At 40.5% G+C, this 18,864-nt stretch overlaps 1 protein-coding gene across 1 annotated transcript; it reads left to right on the top strand.

The window, feature by feature from the left end:
* The first annotated feature begins 4,547 nt into the window (after positions 1-4,547).
* tmem161b (transmembrane protein 161B) lies at positions 4,548-18,139 on the top strand. The gene is made up of 12 exons (XM_037482885.2): positions 4,548-4,780; positions 8,331-8,434; positions 9,300-9,380; positions 10,728-10,825; positions 10,948-11,104; positions 12,275-12,426; positions 12,527-12,587; positions 12,670-12,810; positions 13,373-13,486; positions 14,246-14,420; positions 15,319-15,415; positions 15,509-18,139. The coding sequence occupies exons 1-12, from the start codon at positions 4,778-4,780 to the stop codon at positions 15,805-15,807; spliced, it is 1,482 nt and encodes a 493-aa protein (XP_037338782.1). The 5' UTR covers positions 4,548-4,777; the 3' UTR covers positions 15,808-18,139.
* Positions 18,140-18,864: the final 725 nt, after the last annotated feature.

Here is an 18,864-nt window from a genome sequence, read left to right as displayed (position 1 = left end):
ATCGAATAAAATGTCTCAAAGAAAACAATGCAATATAATTATATTCCACTGATTGTGTACATCCACGGTCCTGAGTTGTAGGCATGTATAACTGCTCTCGTCTACCACTGAGCCAAAACCTCCAGCTGGAGAGAAAGGAAAAAAAATCCTCATCAATGCAAATTAGAGCCCAGAACCTGGGGAGTCTTGCTTGAGTCCCAGTTTTCCAAAAAGCCCAAATCAAAGGCTTTTTACCTGCAAATCTTGTAGTCATACACAACTACAGATGCTCCACATTTGCACAGAACAGTCAGTTATATCCATGGATTAGTCTGCAGTCGCTTTAAAAAACGTCTCCGTGCTCAGGCTGCCATAAGAGAAAATAAGGACGCTTCTAATTCTGCCAGCATAATTGGCTGATTATAATGAGCTTCTCTCTCTCCCTGTAGCTCTGCCTTTATTCCTCTGTGTCTGTTGCTGACTGAGCACACACACACACTATTACACACAAGCCTTATTCTGATATAAATCAGCCTTTGATTGAATAGGGGAAAGGAATCTGCATTCATATTTCCTAGTGATGCATTGGCGCTGTGCAGAGTTTTCCTGTGATTTCAACAGACCGACGGATAGAGTTCACAGCAAGAAATATATATTGAGTTTAAAAACAACTGCAAAACGAGCCATGGTGACACCCATCCTAAAAATGAATGAAATAATTGATTTTTGCTGGTAAGCTAATTTGATACCAAGCATAGCTCTTTGCCCGAGGCTGCATTGTTAATTTGTTGAGTGTGAGACATAGACGATGAAAACAAAACTCTCTGACCTAAGGGATAACCTCAAAACCCAGTGGAATATAAAAAATCATATGAATTGCGAATTTTGGTTTGCGTTACATAGAAAACATAGAAACTTGTAGCTCAGGATACTGTGACTGTGACCTATCAAAATAGTTCAACAATTAAGTAAAGGCCCAAAAACAGATATAATTCTTCAGTCCGGACAGCATAGAATTTTTCGTGACCATTTTATAGAAATGAGAATGAAACATAAGTTTGTTCAAGTTAAACATATATTTTTTGTATTTTAAAAATTGATTGAATTACTTTTATAAAAAATGTTTGCAATATTTTCTATTAATATCTTTGATTTTTTGTTGCCTTCCTTCAGAGCAATTGAGCCATCCGTCCAACTACCATACTGCCACATTTTTAACTCTAGTAATCCCAATAATGTCAGCTGTTAGGCAAGCAACTATGCATATAAAAGACACTTCTGAATACAAGGATGTTGGTGTTATTCTTTATATCAAAAGGTATGAAAAGTATTCAAAACATAGCGATATTTTAAATATGCTTACAACATATTTTCAGTCGAGGTATTTGCAAAAACAGTACATCATAACAGAAAATATGTAAGCTTCCTATGACGAAAAAAGACAAACATGTATGTTGTAGAAGAAAGATGCATCTAAATTTTGGATTAGTTGTTATTCTGTCTGCCATTTTGTAACTTCAGCTATAGCATACATGGCCTCGTTCCACCAGGATTTGTTCTTTCATCCCTCTAAAGCCCAGACGGAGGTTAAATGAGCATGCCCACTCATGAATGTTGCTTAATTACAATCCTTGATGGAAAAACCAACGAGGGAGAAGCGTTAATACAACACGGTTAGGACGGAAATGGAACCTTTTTCCTTTCCTCAAAAAATACAAAATGTATGTGTTCAAGTGTATATGAACAAAATTAATTATAATGGGTGTCATTTTCTTCCCAGCCTCGACACAAAATACAAAACTAATCTGCATGTGCTTCAATTTGATTTACAGAAATTAGATTGACGTATTCAATGGCAGGATTCACTGTGATTGATGCAAAGGCATCAAATATCTGAAAATGTGATCTAATGTCCACAACTGTTTGGATTCACAATTAAATACAGTTCAGCTGCACTAAACATGAAAATAAATGAAAAATAAATACATTTCTGTGAGACATGACCTACATGTTCAAGAACAATTTAGTTTCTGGTTTCCGATTCACTCGCCAAATGACACATCAACACGAAAGAGTAATCAAGAATGTAAGACATGTCTGTTTGATGTGTGCTGAGCCTGACTTCAGCATTCAGCAATAAAATAGACACACTTCCGAACTGCCTTTGAGATCATTTCATTCAAAAAATGGAGAAATGTAATCCCAATTCCTTAAAACCGGTCACTAAATTGTTGAACTGAAATTTGAACAGTCCATTTCTATGGTATATCTCTGTGGTTAACCAAATGTGTGCTCCGAATGCCACATTACTCTATTTAAGCAAAAACATCCCGGAACTACGCTGCACATAAATAATTCAGTAGTATTTGCATTAGCATTGCGATTTGCATTCTTGTAGATTACACAGAATGGAGAAGGAAGCGCTGCACCAAAGAGAATTACATTCTGAACCATTTTTAGTCTTACTGGTGACGAGTTGACATGGATTTTTGTTCCACTTTCCTCCTCTGCTTCTAGGTATACTGCTGAGATCAGTGGCACACATTTCAAACTGTTGTTTGATTAATAAAAGAAGGAAACGATGTATAATACTCACCAGCACTCACTCACGAAAAAATGCTGCCATTAAAAATGAATCGTGACATTGAACAATAAGGCTATTTGATTGACTATGCTGGGATTTTTTACTGTAATATTCTCATCATCTTTATTTCTATTCTAAGGCTTGAGTTGAACTTCAAAGGTAGCAGTAGGCATGGATGAGATGTCATATGGATTAAACACTGGGAAAGGGTGTAAAACTCAAAGTTCACTGAGGATCCTGGCTATAATGCTTCATCTAAAAATAACAAGCCTGACTAAAAAGAACAGACAACACTGCAATAAAATGAAAAAAAAACATGCTCCATAGAGGATGAAGTTTTATATGGAATACAATGAGGAGAATGTACAGTTTCAGAGTTCCTTCAACTATAAAGGAAAAGGAAATCAGTGTGGAATGTATGTAGTAACCAAGATACAGAAAATATTGTCAGTTGCTCCAGAGAAGCACTGACATTGTTTTTTATAGAGTGAAACAACAGAATTTTTTTCAAAATAGTCAAGATTTCACATGTGTCGTTGATATAAATAGAATCTTGTGAATTTCTGCATCACTTTAACTTAATTGCATTCTTTCCTGACATCATCGTTAGTAGACTATAATCTTAGAAAGATGACATCAGGGTGAATAAATGCTTTCTTCCACGGGAGATGTCTTAGCGAGTAGGATGAGACGGCGTGCAAATGCAATGCTGTGCAGTGTGTTTGTGTCTACATGCAATGGGGGGCTGATATGATTCATCAAGGGGGTGGGGTATGTCTCCCCTGCAATAAAAGAGGAGGGCTTAGCCAACGTATGCGCATGTGCAACTACAGCCTGGCCCCATTATACCCACATGTTGAGTGGAAGCCACACTGAGGTGACAATTGCAACACAAATTCAAAAAATGGTTGATTTTGTTTGTGTTCAGCATTTGTTTGCGAATACAGAATATTAGCTTTTTTAGTAAAATTATTAAGTTCTGAGAATGGCCTACAATGTATTTAATCATCAAATGTACACCATCTTATTACTTTACGATGAAATGTAATTCATTTTTTCTTCAAGTGTAATGTTGTAACTAATTAATGCGTACCTTTTAGGTGTTAATATGTTTAATTATACTTAAAACTCCAGCAGAACCTCACTTCTTATTCTTGAATTCCCATGCAGTTGCCATAGACAATCTGGTAACTTCTTCACAAATGAGTACAAAATTTACTATATTGTATCACGAAAGGGTAACACTCAAGTTAATTGCCATGACCCTGACATTATACTTGATGCTTGAGTAGAACTGTTAATCAGAACAGTGTAACCTTTGAACATAATTATGATTTGATGTTGAATTTGGAGTGAATTTCTGGGGCCATTGGTCTAAATATGCATATCATTTGGTTCGTTCAGACTACCTTACAGTCACCTGTTTTTGTCATTTCTTACAGATTTGCGTTAAATTGTTGACTTCTCAGAACGCATCAACTTCAGTTGCAAAAATTGAGAGGGTCAAGGTTTCCTCAACAGTCACGTTGTGGTAACAGCCCACAGTGTCTGGTTCATTAATCAGGTAACACGGTAGCAAAAGACTATACACGATGACAATAATCACATCCAGATGCGAAGAACTACAAAAGCAGGAGCTGGGAGACTGTCTTGTTTTGTCTGTTCTTAAGAGTGACAATAAACCACAGCCAATCATCGGATGAAGGTACAAATCTGTCACGGGTAGTGGCGTATCAATTTTCTTTTCCGGTTTCGGCGGTCCCAATGCCGATGCATAGTTATAGTAGTCTGATATAATCCTACACAGAATTACAACTGCTATGTATTTATTAAGTAGAACTGAGCATTACATAACAGAGATAAGAGTTCAATCTTTTTATAATTAAAGTTCAATTTATATTTGTGATAAATGCAATACTTTAATCCCCGTATTTTGGTATTTTCTTACAGGCATATTTTAAGACACCTTCGTACTCTGAGTTTTAGCGTGACCTCTACTGCAGTTGAAAATACTCGGGACCGGAGGTTGAATCCATTGATATTTTACGATGTGACCCAACTCCGCAAGAATACTGTGACAATTTGAATAGGAATCCCCTTCATTGTGTGCATAACCATCGCACGAAGGGCTTATGTGCTCCTCGCCGCTTGATTTCCGACTCGGGGTGCTCAGTGTTGTTCGGGTAAAGTCCGTTTCAGCTGCACCGCATCAACATGGTGAGTATGACAGCTAGCACCTGATCGCAACGGTTTCTACCATCTGTGGCACCTCACTGATACATTAATAGTGTCTAATATCAGCATTCTTACCGAACCTACTGCCACATAGCTTACCAATTTGTTATTGAGATTGGAAGTTAACGTTAGCTTATCTCAGCTTGCTAGTTAGAGCAGGTACTTGCAGCCGGCTAACCAGTGTAACGCTAGCCCTCTAGCTGGTGTTGAAAGTGACCGTAGGCTGCAGTCTAATGGACTAATAGCACATAACGGTTACTGCTACAGAGGTGTGCACTCACCTGCAGTGTTTTGGAGTAATTGCACTGACATTAGCTAGAGTTTCATGGTAACGTCAGTAGTGGAAGACTAGCTTAACAGTATGAATCCTACCAACAAGCGGTTAGCTTAGCGCTGTCATTCAGCAGGCAGCAGCATGCTTTTTGGGAGAAGTCAAGGTGTTCTCACCTTCATTTGAAGGTGTTTGATAGGAAAGTGATAGTAGTTAACCACAGCACCCTGTGTATGTCTCCTTACCTCTTTAAGACACGGCTAATATTACAGTTATGTTTGGATGCTTCCATTCATTTTGTTATAGCAACCAACAATCTTCAAATTTCCACCTAAACAAAGTTGGTGTCCTTTCTCTCAACACGAGTACTGAATCTGATAATACTAGTAAACTGTTAGTGTTCATTAGTTACTAGGTTAGTTGATGTGTATTACGTTTCCTATTAATCATCTATCATTCCTACATCCTGCTGAGTTCTCCACCCTCTGTTATAGGAGACAGCACACTAGTTGTTATGCAGGTCATTCAGTTGGCAATCTCCAGTTTAGCATAGCACCACCAGTGAATGCCTAGTGGAGGCTAGCAATGGAAGAAAAACAAAAATCCTTATTTACACAATATATCAGAATTCAGCATCCTGTATGCCATCTAATCTTATGGTTGGCCAAACACAATCTATGAATGGCTTTTTTTTGCCGTATTTTGAGTAATTAAGACACTATGTAGTAATCGGCTAGGTTAATAATGTGTTTCACAAACACAGTAGTTTTGTTTTTATTTTTTCTCATAGTTTACGTAATTTGATGTTTTGTGTTACTGTATCCACTGTATCCGTTGGCCCTTCAGCACTGACGGTTTGGCTTGTGGGCCCCACAAAGGACACCACCATTAGTTACTAGTTGGCTAATGTGTATGTTTTGCAGTTTGCTGTCCCAGTTTTCAAAAAGTGGCACTAGCTGCCAATTTCTTGAAAAGGTTGCCAACGGCAATCTGATCGCCGTTACTGTTGTTAATGTTGACCCCTATTGTCCTTCCAAGATACAGTATATCCTGTACCTACGTGCAGCGGCTATATTTATATTTTAAAAAGTTTTGTCTTGTATCCCTACCAGTTGATAGTTGAAGCTAAAATACACCCAAGAGGAGTCCATGTGTAGGACACTGGGCTAAGCATCGGTCAATGACGGGTTTCACTGCTTCCAATTTAGTTTCATGTGGCAAAATAGAAGTGAGTTATTTCAGCTCTTAAAGATGGCTGCTATCACTGTAGTACCGACTCTTTACCCCCTACAGATTTCATTTGGTTTTTGGGTGGAGGGGGTCAATCGGACGGAATGATAAGAGAGTCCATGCTGGCTCAATTTCTCCCAGACCTGAGATCCTTGAAGGGCTCCCACAGAGAATGGTCAACATCAACCAAACTCAGACTTTTGACCCATATATCATGACCATTACTCGCAGGGTGAATGTCTTGAGTCAGAGTGTGTGTGTGTGTGTGGGTGTGTGGTCCCGCATCACATCTTACCAAGTATAATTGCAAAATGAATGTCACGCACTCTCCCCTCTGTACCTCCAGAACAGGTATTGACTTTAGCTTCTGGAGCTACCCCCCTGCTAAGTGACACTTGGGATGCCGTGTGCATTTCAAAATCTAGGTCTGGTTTACAAGTCTGCCCACATCATCTGTGCTGTCATTTCCTTCCTTCTCACCAAACACCTAAAACAATCTGACACACAGTGTGAGAATGTGTGTCCAAACCAACGCTCAGAAATACATTTACTAGTACTATGCGCAGAGTTAACTATGATGGAAGATTTCCGTATGCTGACTTGACTCGATGGTGCACTGACCACTTATAGTGGGAGATTTGTCAAACCAGAGAGTGGTTAGCTGGGGCATTGTCTTGAAATGGAGGATATTGTATGACAAACACTGCCTACATTGCCAATAACTAAAAGGCCACACGCATCCTGCAAGTTTCCCAGGATATGCCAAGCACCCAATAGATGAGTGTCTGACCTAGAGGTCACATTTTTAGAATCCACATGCTAACACAGTCTGTATTGGACTTTTTATGAGATTGAGACCTGAATTAGTTCCATATTCCAAAAAAACTTTTCTTAAATTGCCACCAAATCGCACATGAGGCAGCGAGAAATTAGCAATTCAAAACGCCCTCCAAAGGTGAATGCAGGCTTGTTTGTAGTTAGGATAGTGAGTGCTGTTTGGCCTAAACTATTGATGTGTAAACAAGGAAGGCGGCCGGAATTACTATCTATTTTTTGAGATATGCAACAGTAGAATTACTAGTACTTACCCAGGTGCTACCAGATAATAATTAATAATAATAATAAAGAACATACTTAACTGGGGAAAGGTTAGCTAATTGTTTCTCTTTGCTCAATGGTGGAAATGCACTTATTGTAAGTCGCTTTGGATAAAAGCGTCAGCTAAATGACATGTAATGTAATGCTCAAGTGTCTGCAGGCAGAGATATCAATGATTGCTAAAACGATAAACCAACTTGCAGACCCTTACCTGCGGTGAAAGGATGAAAGCGCAGCATGGTAGAAATGATTCTGGCCTCTTAAGCCAAAGTGAATATTGATCCAAGTGTGCTGGGTGGATATTGAGCTCCTCATGTTGTTAAATCTTTGGGAGGTGTGCTCGCTGTTCGTGCTGCTGGGCACATTGAGACGTTGTGACAGGTGTTGCAGACAGTGTGATTTAGTAAACATTGTATTTGCATTACAACAATTACTCAAATTACTGTAGTTGGTGGGTTAATGATAAAATCACGTATTAGGGAAATAAGAAAAAACTGGTGCCTTCAATACATACAAATACAAATATTTTATATATGGGGAAAAAAAACCCTTTAATACCCTCAGCGGCTTCACATGAAATATGAAATCAAGGGGTTTTAGCGTTCTGACATGGCTTATTCATCTTTTGAGATTTGACTGGACAACAATACAGTTTAACTCCCAGGTTCTACAGAGTACACTATTATGGTAAAATGAAGGTTATTCTGTGTTTAAATTTTGGCTCTTTATCAAGATAATATAACCTCGAGCCATTAATCAAGCATCAAACGGAGAAAAGGGCAGAATTTATTTTCATTCCATCAAGCAGCTTTTTTGTCACTGAACAAAAAAATATTTTTGGGCCTGATGGTTGAGCTATAGGAAGGGTATGTATGCATGCATGTATAATTAACATTTCATGTCTTTTTTAACCCGTCCATCCTTTTTCCACAGGGTGTGATTGGTGTGCAGCTGGTGGTTACCATGGTAATGGCCAGTGTAATTCAGAAAATCATACCTCATTATTCCTTCGCAAGATGGCTACTCTGCAGTGGCAGGTAATGAAGAATCCTCCACGTGTTGTTTCAGATCATTTCTCTAAATGCTGTAGTTCCTTTTTTCTTGCCTTGTGAAAAGTTAATTTCAAAAAGATTTCAGAACAATGGGGTCAAAAACATTAGCTCGGCACAGCAGATTGTCGATAAGGGGTTTGAATCCAAGAAAAAAAAGGGCATTTAAATATTGGGATGACCCGAGAGGACTGTGAATAAAAATAAATGTTCCCTCATCATTTCCTCTAATTAGTGCCGCATATGTTATTCAGTAAACAACTTGGAACACATTTAATAATTAATAATTTTCTTCTTTTCAGGCCACTGTTGAAACACTTTTGTAACTGTTGGCCTGAATAGAAAGTCAAGAGTGTCCCCCCAGAATATTTGTAATTTATTTCCATGTACATAAATTAATGTACGAGTGGGGTGGGGGGGGAACAAGATGTGTTGCTTTTTAGCCTCCTCTAGCATGCAAATTGCTTCTTTAAGATGTTCTGACTAGAGGGTTTTCTATAAACAAAGTTAAGGAGTGTGCAGAAATGTTCAAATGGATGCTCTTAAATGAGCTCCTATTTAAAGCCAGACCACCTTGCTGTTGTAGTGCCTCTCACACTTGCTTTTTAGATGAGTATCAAAGTTGCTGAAATCAAGCAAAGCTTGAGTCTGTTCATTATCTGTGGTCAGCGGTGGCAAATATAGGCTTTGGGTCATGTGATCTTCCTAGAATAACAACCTAATTGCGTGGCCTGGGGGGGAGGGGGTGTGTTTTATTCGATTTTTGATGTTTAAGTAAGCAATTTTCCCCAGAATCTGCTTTTACAATGTCTCTACTTCTGAATCCACATCTCTCTCCTTTTCTTTTGTTCAGTCTGCAGTGGTATCAGCACCCTACGGAAGATGAGTTGAGGAGCTTAGCTGGAAAACAAAAAGGACAGAAGAAGAAAGACAGGTTGGTGCATGGGGGGAGAGGAGGGCGGGGCTACAAAGACGGCCTATTGTTTAAGAGTTGAGGAAATACAGGGGCACACAGACGGTACAAAAGGCACCCCTTTCATCACAGGGGGAAAAAAAAGATGAAAACATTTCATTTGAGATGGATGCAGACCGCAGTCGTGTTGGCAAACGGATGAAGTTGATGTGTTTATGTGGCTCATTTGAGGCCTGTTTGAAGTAAGGAGGCAGCCGTCTGTTTTTGTTGTTTAGGATCTTCGTGGAGGCTCAGAGCTACTGGGCTTAGAAGTGTCCCTGTCTAGTGGATGTAAGGGAAGTTGGGCCTCTTTAGGAGCCATAACTATTGGGCTATTTTAGGGATGACACTTTAAAAGGATTGCATCTTCTCTGCAATCAAAGTTTCCCAAACATTGTGATGTCTTCAAAGTGGTCAGATGTCAACATTTGAATCAGGAAGATGAGTCTCCATCAAAACTACTTTGAAATTCAAATACCCACTATTAGATTTTTACGGCTGCAGGTGGAAGTTGAACCATATGTTGTAACATGCAAATTAAGTACCATTTCTTTTGTACTCTCTTTAAGTGTGAATTTAAATTAAAGTCTCAGCAGAACGTTAATCCTCACTGGTCCTGACTGTGTCCAGCTTCTAACCCCGTATGAGGCAGGTCGAGGCTCTCTAGCGGCACATGTTCACTAATCCCTTCAAGAAAAAGATGGACCACTGTCCTTTTGCCAGCTCGTGCCAGGCAGCTCCGTTCCCTTTGTTGACCGCCTGACTCCCTCAGTCAGGGGTGAGGCTGAGCCCCCTTTATTTATTTTTTCTTCCTGTCAGGTGCCTCACAGATGAAATCTGTCCAGGGCATGTTTGGGCCAAGAGTCTTACAGTGGTATTGTCCTGTGAATCCAGCGTGCACACAGGGGCTGATCAAACAAAGCACCGAACCGAGGAGGCCCACCAGACAGCTCTTCCAGCCCGGAGCTTAAAGAACGCCTCTCCAATGGCCTGCTGTTAGCAATTTAGCGCTGCTGCTCCGTGTATGGCAGCCTCCTTCTCCCTGGTCATGGACGAGTCCAGTTGTATAAACCGTAATAAGAATTGACCAGACCTCTGCCAACTATTGGCCTTGTAAGCCAGCGCTACACTGAGTGGAGACTAGATTAAACGGATACCTCTTTAAACGGCGAGATGTGAGAAACAACCTAGAAGAATGTCTTTACAAAAGGTCCCCCGTTTACAACAAAATGTGACTGGTCTAAATTCCTGTTGGCCTCTATTTTAGAGTTGCATCTTTCCGTTCTCCTGATCCGAACAGTTTTTCATGGCTCTCCTCTTCTCCCATAGGAAGCACAATGGCCACATAGAGAATAAGCCACTCACGGTTCCCAAGGACATCGATTTGCAACTGGAGACGAAATACATTGCGGAAGTCGACACATTAGGTACGAATCTAATAGGTTGAATGTGCAATGAATATAGTTTAAGCATCACCACAAGATGTGTATATATTTTATAATGGAATATTGTGATTATTTTGATTTAATTGTACTTTCTATGTCCCTAGCATTACACTATTTCCCGGAGTTCCAGTGGCTGGTGGATTTCACAGTAGCGGCAACTGTGGTCTATCTGATAACAGAGCTCTACTACAGCATGGCTCAGCCCTCGGGAGAGATGAACATCAGTGTGGTCTGGTGCCTGTTAGTGATCGCTTTTGTCCTGTATCCTTACATCCATTACTCTTTACATCTCGCTCAGCCTTCAAATCACATTGTTGAATCTCAACACTATTTGGGTGTGAACCGTGTAACATTTATGCACATTTTGTTTGCTCAGGTTTCAGTGGAACAAATGTATTTCCTACGGACACTTCTCAGCACGCGCACGTTCTTGTTGTTTTCACTTTACATTCACTACCGCTCTATGTATGTCGAAGGTTAACATCTCTCGCCTATAGGAGAGCAAATCATTCCGGCTCCAATATGTAGATGCAGCAGTAGCGGAGAGCAATAAAACGACTGAAAAAGCTCTATCTTCCACAGCTACTTGATATTTTGCTACACTGAATGATGGTTAAATGATATGCATTATCCATAAGGATCAATTTGTCCGATGGTTGTGGTCGAGCCTGGCTGACCGCGTGGTCGGACGGTGTTTCATTTCCTGCCTACATCGCAGATTGGAGGCCCAATTTTCAAATTTCAAATGCTTGGTGGGGAAAGGACGCACTGGGGGTCAGATGTAATGGCACGATGAAGATGAGGGAATATGTTTGCTCAATATAGGCATTAATGGGACACCCCCCCCCCCTTAACCTTCTCTGATTCCCCTGGCGCAGCGTGCTCTTCGGGTAACTGCATCGAATGGCACGGGGCTTGTTGGAATGACTGACTACATTTCCTTACTTTTGGCCAACATTGACAGACGAACTCTGTTTTATCTTAATTGTGGTCCACCACTTGGCTCTTTTTTACTTCTTGCTGGCTCAAACATTAATTGTGAGTGCTTAGTACTGAATAGAGTGGGGAAGGGGAAGAAAAAGAAGACTTCCCTCAATTGAATACCATTTTTGAAAAGAAGAGAGGGAAAAATGCCACCTGCCTGTTGGAGAAACGACTTTAAGCTCCTTGGCAAAAAGCTCGATGGCATGGAGCCAAAGACCCTTCCATTCTGTACACACACATTTCTGTGTGACATATAGGGGTTGAGGTTTTACACGGACCTGCCAGAAGGCCCAAACTCTGTGCTCGCGTTAAGACTGCTCCATTGCTGAAACATATTTTTATTTCCTATGCACCTGTAGACGGCATTAAACATATATCTGCAGAGCGGTTGAAATTTGCTTCATATGCCAGTGGGAGCCATGTGTTTCCTTGACTCTGTCTTCACAGTAAGACCCTTTTCTCTCTAACGGCCCACTACTTCAAGCTGGAGGAAGGAGGCGAGCGTTCACTCTGCATTACCTTCGCTTTCTTCTTCTTTGTCAAAGCCATGGCCATTCTCATTGTCACTGAAAACTACCTGGAGTTTGGTCTGGAGACAGGTGAGTGCAAAAAATGGTCCTGTTGGCGGAAACCAAATGTTAAGAATTTTGACCCCAGCAAGTGAGTCTCACTTCTTTTTTTTCTTTTCTTTTTTTTAAGGTTTTGCAAACTTCTCTGACAGCGCTTTACAATTTCTGGAGCACCAGGGCTTAGATTCCCAGTAAGTGCGACATTTGTATTCTCATAGTGATTATGTTTCAAGCGGCAGCAGCAGTATCTCACTATTCTTCTCTCCTCCTCAGGGGTCCCATATCCAAACTCACCTTCAAGCTGATCCTGGCTCTGCTCTGCTCCCTGATTGGAGCATTTCTAACATTCCCCGGTCTACGATTGGCTCAGATGCACCTCGATGCTCTGAATCTCACCACAGACAAATTTACACAGTGAGTCCACTGCAGTAATAGTAGTCCAAATGTTAAATCACACTCCTTTTCTCAGTGTTGTTTTTGGTTTCAGAATACATACAAATTGCCATTTTAGTTTATAGTGAATAGTTAATTAGAATGTAAATGTTTGTAATGATAATTGAACTTCAGAATAGGCTGCACAAGGTGTTCAAAATGGCTCCTAACAGTACTTAAGTACCAAACTATCTTTTTTTAGAATAACAATAAGCCAAACATAATGCTTCTGTACTCGTCTCCGATTGTGTCCGACACAAGAGATGTGTACGTCACATCTAGAAAATCTACTTTGGCATAGACATCAAAATGGCCTCCTCTTCCATTTCCTCTTAACTGTCACAAGCGAACATCCTCAGACAATAGCAGGGTCAAAAAGCAACAATTTCCATGAGATGAGTTTTTCCCCTTTAAATGCTATTGAGTCGTTTATATTTATTATCAAATACCCTTTGGGCAGCCGTCAGATTTTGTAGTGTTTTTCAGTGTTTAGCATAACTATTGGTTCAACTGCACATCTTTATTCACCTTTCTTTTTCTATAGGACTCTGCTTCATATCAACTTCCTGTCCCCTCTTATCATGGTCCTTCTGTGGGTGAAGCCCATTACCAAGGACTACCTAATGAACACCACTCTGGAAAAGGAGAACGTGCCTTTGTAAGTCCTTTTCTGTTTCCAACATTGTTTACATGTGTGGTCTAGATACACATGTCACTGGAACATCACTCATTGCATTTGGAAAACTAATTTGCTAACAAGAGAGGTTTATAAATAGTTTGTAACTATTTGCAAACGTTCAAGTAACTGAATTGATGCTTTATAGCTGTTGAATGACATTACCTAAGCATTTGTTGACTGTGCTGGAGGTGTACCGTTGATCTGTGATTGGTCGGCGGGCTGCACTCCCCTGATACCTAGTGAGCTAATTACTCGCCATTCAAACAACAGGGATGGGACAACTTTGGCAAGCTGTGAAAATATTAGTAATTGTGGCTTTTGTGCTGGAAACAATGTAAACAATGCAACAGCAGTTCTGAAAATGGAATTGTTGAATGTATTCAGCTTGTAGATGGGGAGATAATACACACATTGTGTACGTGGGTTCATATTGGACTGTGAGTCATACCTCAGGGAAGATCTTTGGTGTAACTCAAACCGCTGTCATGTGTTGGCTGGTTATTCATTTAATGTCATTTGTTGCAAGTTTGAATTCTGTCATGTGTTAACCTTTTTCTGCTGCTAAATGTTGTCTCTCATTTTCACCCTCTTTTACTTTGCACCTCTTTGCTCCTGCTGTCCCTCCATGTCCAAATGATGGAGCAGAAACATGATGTGTAGATTTATTATTATTTTTTTTTTTATGCCTTCTTTCGCATGTATCTCTCTCACTCACTCCTCTTTTTCCATTAATACAAGGATGACCGAGGACACGTATGATACGTTGCGGTTATGGGCCATCATAATGATGTGTATGCTGCGGCTCGTTTTGATGAGACATCATCTGCAGGCCTACCTCAACCTGGCCCAGAAGGGTGTGGACCAGATGAAGAGAGAGGCGGGACGGATAAGTACCGTTGACCTGCAGAAGATGGTGATCAAGATGAATATATAATAATGCTTTTTATATCATTCTGCCATTTTGAGACCATTTAGGAATAAAAAAATCTTGCTGGTTTCGTGGAGGTGAGGCAATTTCGGAGTGAGGCAAGTTCCATTAATTAAATGCAAATACAGACACATAGTCCTTTGTTGTGTATTAAGGAACAGAGCGCAAAACTCAGTCATCTGTCCACAGGACACTCGTTATGCAGCAGGCGTGCAGCCCGTCTGTGGTGCGACTTGGAATTGGATACATGATCAGTGAGCGTGTTGTGGCTAAACACATCAGCCTCTAGCCTGACACACCGGATGGTTTGTCACAAAGAGCCATCCACTGGAAACTGACGTTTTACAAACATATGTGGCAGATGATTGTACGAGCCATCTGTGAATGAAACCCTAACCAAAGCCACGCCGGCAGTAGAGCCAGAAAACCTTTCCCATCACTGAATAAATACTCTCCAATTCTCATATATATATATATATATATATATTAAATATACACTGATGGTATTGCAGGATCTGCATTAACCTCTGCAGGAGTTGCCATTGTTGTTCTTTGTCATCTCTCACAAACCTAATCCTTGCCACAAGCTGCCGATAGTGCCTCAGAGACCGCTGACTGTACACAACTCGCTACCCGAAGCCTGAATAGTTCTATTTTTATGTGATCTTGATTATACAATTTTGCGTGATCTTAGAACATTGTGAGAAATCCGCCTAGAAAGGTAAACCAGCTCTTCCTGTTTGTCCCTTTTTAAAAGCCCTCACCCACACAAAGTACTTACGGCTTGTCTAAAGCAGACCAGTCTAACTGGTCCAAATAATATTATTATATTTTATGAAGTATTGATGAAGTATAATAATTGCTCCTCTCTAATTTCCCCCAGGTTGCTCGTGTTTTTTACTACTTGTGTGTGATCGCACTACAGTATGTGGCACCACTCGTGATGCTGCTGCATACGACCTTGCTGCTCAAAACCTTAGGTGAGTCAAACGCTGCTCGGGACATTTCCGCTTCATCTCGTTTGCCTTCAATGAATTCAACGCCTTGTCGTCGTCCTGCGTCATCTATCACAGGCGGACACTCCTGGGGGGTCTATCCTGAAGAAGAAGCCCTGCCTTGCCTGTACGAGGTTCACTCTGACTATGTGAATGGGGCGGCACCAATAGCAGCCCCCGCACCAGCCCCACTGGTGGAAGCCGGAGCGCGGGCGTCAGTAGCCCAGCTGTCGGTGGCCCTGGGGGGCCTGCGGACTGTCTTCAGCCCGTTGCTTTTCCGGGGCCTCTTCTCCTTCTTCACGTGGTGGATCGCCGCCTGCCTCTTTTCCACGTCCCTCTTCGGCCTCTTCTACCATCAGTATCTCATGGCGGCGTAGCACCGCCGTCACGTCGCCAGAGGGCCGCTCAGAAAGTACTGTGTGGCGGGGTAGCGGAGGCCCGGCGATGACTCGGCTCCGCAACGCCTCCTCTCCCTTCCTTCCCCCCTCCGACCACCTCATCAGTGACTGACCATATCATCAGTGCTCCTGGTTCAGCTTCCAGTGCTTCCTCCACAGATGACTCTTGTCATCGTTTTTACTACATCCACTACCTTTTTATTTTGAGAATAAGATGTCTAAACCTTGATCATTGACTAAAGCATGGGTTAGAGGAGTAGGAACTGCCATAGGTCATACATTGGGTTACTAATGAGGATTCAGTCCAGTTTTTTTGTGTAAATTCTGAAAAAAACATGAGGTTAACATGTTTGTTTTTGTTTTTAAATCTCAGATCCCGATGACTATTCCTTTTTCATTGTTCTCAGAGTGTTCAGATCTGCTTATTTCCATTCATGTCATGGGACAACTTCTTCTGAGTCGGGCTGTCTTTGTCCGATTCCTGGCTGTTGTCCTAATTTAAATCCTTTCTTTTTTCTGTGCTCACTAAGGCTTCTTTAACAGTGTGTCAGTAGTGAGTTACATCAGACTTACTCTGCATAAGTGGAAACATGCTGTTAAGTTAGTTATGTTGGTTGGTACCAACTTGACTTAGGCGTTGAATACCATCTATATTCCAGTCTGTGATTTGGCGTATTTCCCACAATGATGCATTGTAAAGAAGCTACATTTAGGTCATTACCTTTGGCGATGTTGGTGGAGGTTCATATGTGACTTCGGTCACATGTAAGATCACCTTTTTGTATTTTTCGTAAGTTTTGGGGAAACTGACAACTGCTATTTTTGTGCCCCGTGACACTGTTTGATCAAAACTTTAAAATATGTGTATATTTTTACTTAATTCCATTGCCTCGGACCAAAGAAGTGTCTGAACTAGTCTTAAAAGAAGAGGGAGCAGGAGGGAGGACGGTGCAGTCTGGAGAGAGGACAACTGATGAAGAGCTGTTCCTACAAAAGAGAAAGATGTTAAACATCTCATTGACTTGAAGCTGAAGTATTTAAATGTTTATTCTGCCTTGTAAAGTCATCGGTGTTAACTGAGCCATTTTAGAAGTTATGAGAGTATTTAGAGCTCTTTCTTTACCATCATCAATGATTTAAAGGGAGGACGGCGCTCAGGGCTCAGTGGAGGTTTGTGTTTGAGTCTGTGTGTCTGCATGTATAAGGTCTCTGCTGTAGGTCATCTGTATACTCAACGGGCATTTACATCAAAAGAGGATGATACCAACTACTGTCTGAGGTTGGTCTGCTTTCCTATTCGCTAACTTTTAGCCAGCTGTTGTTTTTCAAGCGGATTTGGGAACCATTTTCTTTCGGTTTTAAATCTTTTTCTGATTGATCAAAGTGTGAATTTTTGATTTTTAGAATGGTGCCAAGTGAGTCTGTTTCCCCGTCCCAATGGCTACAGATTTGGTGTGTGTGCGCCACTGTTTAAACGCATAACCGTACTACAACTATGCGGCCTTCGGTTTTCTGTAGATTCATTATGAGGGAATCAAAGCCCTGATTCACAGCACGACGCAGTGGTATTTATGATGTCTCTTGGCCTGCTGTAATTCTTTGGTGGGTGAATGTGCGCAGAAATAGCTAGAAACGGCCAATATGATTGTCCAGTCCATTCAGGAATGGAGACTACGTTGTGCCAGATTGATTACAGATCACCTAATCGTTTAGTGCATTGTGTCATAGAACTGTAATTCATGAAATCCACCTTTTTACACATTCAAGTAGAGTCGTTTCATTGGTTTTAGTTCCTGGAGTCAAAAGTCTTAACTTCTGTTTTGTATCTTTTTAAATGATGGGGAATATGCACACAACGAATGTATCCATCCTGCCTGATTTCGAGATCATTTTGATGAAAGTGATTTTTAATGCTAAACATATTTAACACTCCCATTCCCAGCTCCTCCTGAGCTCTTAATTACCAACCGTGAAATTTAGCTTTTCCTAATGACTAATTTAATTGATTATTGTTTCTTTGGTATTTATTTCACATGCCTAGGTCTGTAAACATTTCTAATGTTAACATCACTTTTTTTTATTATAGAAGCGCTTGATGGCTTACATTGTTTGACCAGTTGCAGATTAACCCTTTTTTTCAATGGTCCGATCTGTAAAGAAGGAAAAAAAAGCAGAAATACTGATTATTCAGTGGTCTGATGAGGCATTGTTCTTTCTGTTTGTTATCACTGAAAGTGTTAAGTTCACTACACTCATTGTTGTGTATTTATTTCTGCTTTAGATTGTGTCTTAAAATAAATAATGTGCTTTACTATGTCCTTTTTTATTTCATCTTCATGCTCTGGGTCACTGTCACACAAAGTATTATTGGAAGTTGGATTCATTTTCAAAGTGGTAAGCATTTGCTTTGAGTTTCAAAAGGACATCCCATAATTGGGTAAAGTAGAATTGGTCACAGTCATTAGATGCGACAGAGAAGCAGAGTTTGGATATTTAATACATCACTATTCACTTTGTTTGAAATAAAGTCCCATAAAAGTTTGATAATGAATTAACAACTTCAGAATGCTGCCTCACCAAAGACTTGTAGCAAAACCGATCAGTGACAATCTGTCATATTTCCTGTTTTAGATGAAAGATAAAAGTCCCTCAATTTTGGTAGAGTACAATGCACTAAATATTTTTGCATTTGTGTGTTGCAAAATTGTTAACATTCCATAGCTCTTCCTGCGCTTTAAAATCTCTGACAGGCAAAATGTGACTGATTTTCACATTCAGAGTAGAAAATCTGAACAATTACTTGAATAAAGCGTTTTTACATCATTTTGGCTTTCACTGCAGACCTACTTTATCTGGCATGGCCTTGAATTCATGCTTCACTGTACTGTACGGCATGCTGTATTTAAATGATCATGGTGGGCCCTGGCTTAAGAAACAGTTCTACACCAACGTCTCTTTTGTTAAACCTTAAAGTGCTTAGTTCTCCAATAGGAGAAAATTATCACAAACCCAGCGCTCTTATCGTTTCTCTGCATT

Source organism: Pungitius pungitius, chromosome 5 (genome assembly GCF_949316345.1).
Source record: "Pungitius pungitius chromosome 5, fPunPun2.1, whole genome shotgun sequence".
Lineage (NCBI taxonomy): Eukaryota > Metazoa > Chordata > Actinopteri > Perciformes > Gasterosteidae > Pungitius > Pungitius pungitius.
Note: the sequence above shows the minus strand (reverse complement) of the source record. Positions and strands in the feature narration are given on the sequence as shown.

What these genes read in the sequence shown, in the direction of transcription:
- tmem161b (XM_037482885.2), top strand. An exon ending in CACCAGGGCTTAGATTCCCA is followed by an intron (nt 12,588 to 12,669) that starts GTAAGTGCGACA and finishes TCTCCTCCTCAG; the next exon opens with GGGTCCCATATCCAAACTCA. An exon ending in ACCACAGACAAATTTACACA is followed by an intron (nt 12,811 to 13,372) that starts GTGAGTCCACTG and finishes CTTTTTCTATAG; the next exon opens with GACTCTGCTTCATATCAACT.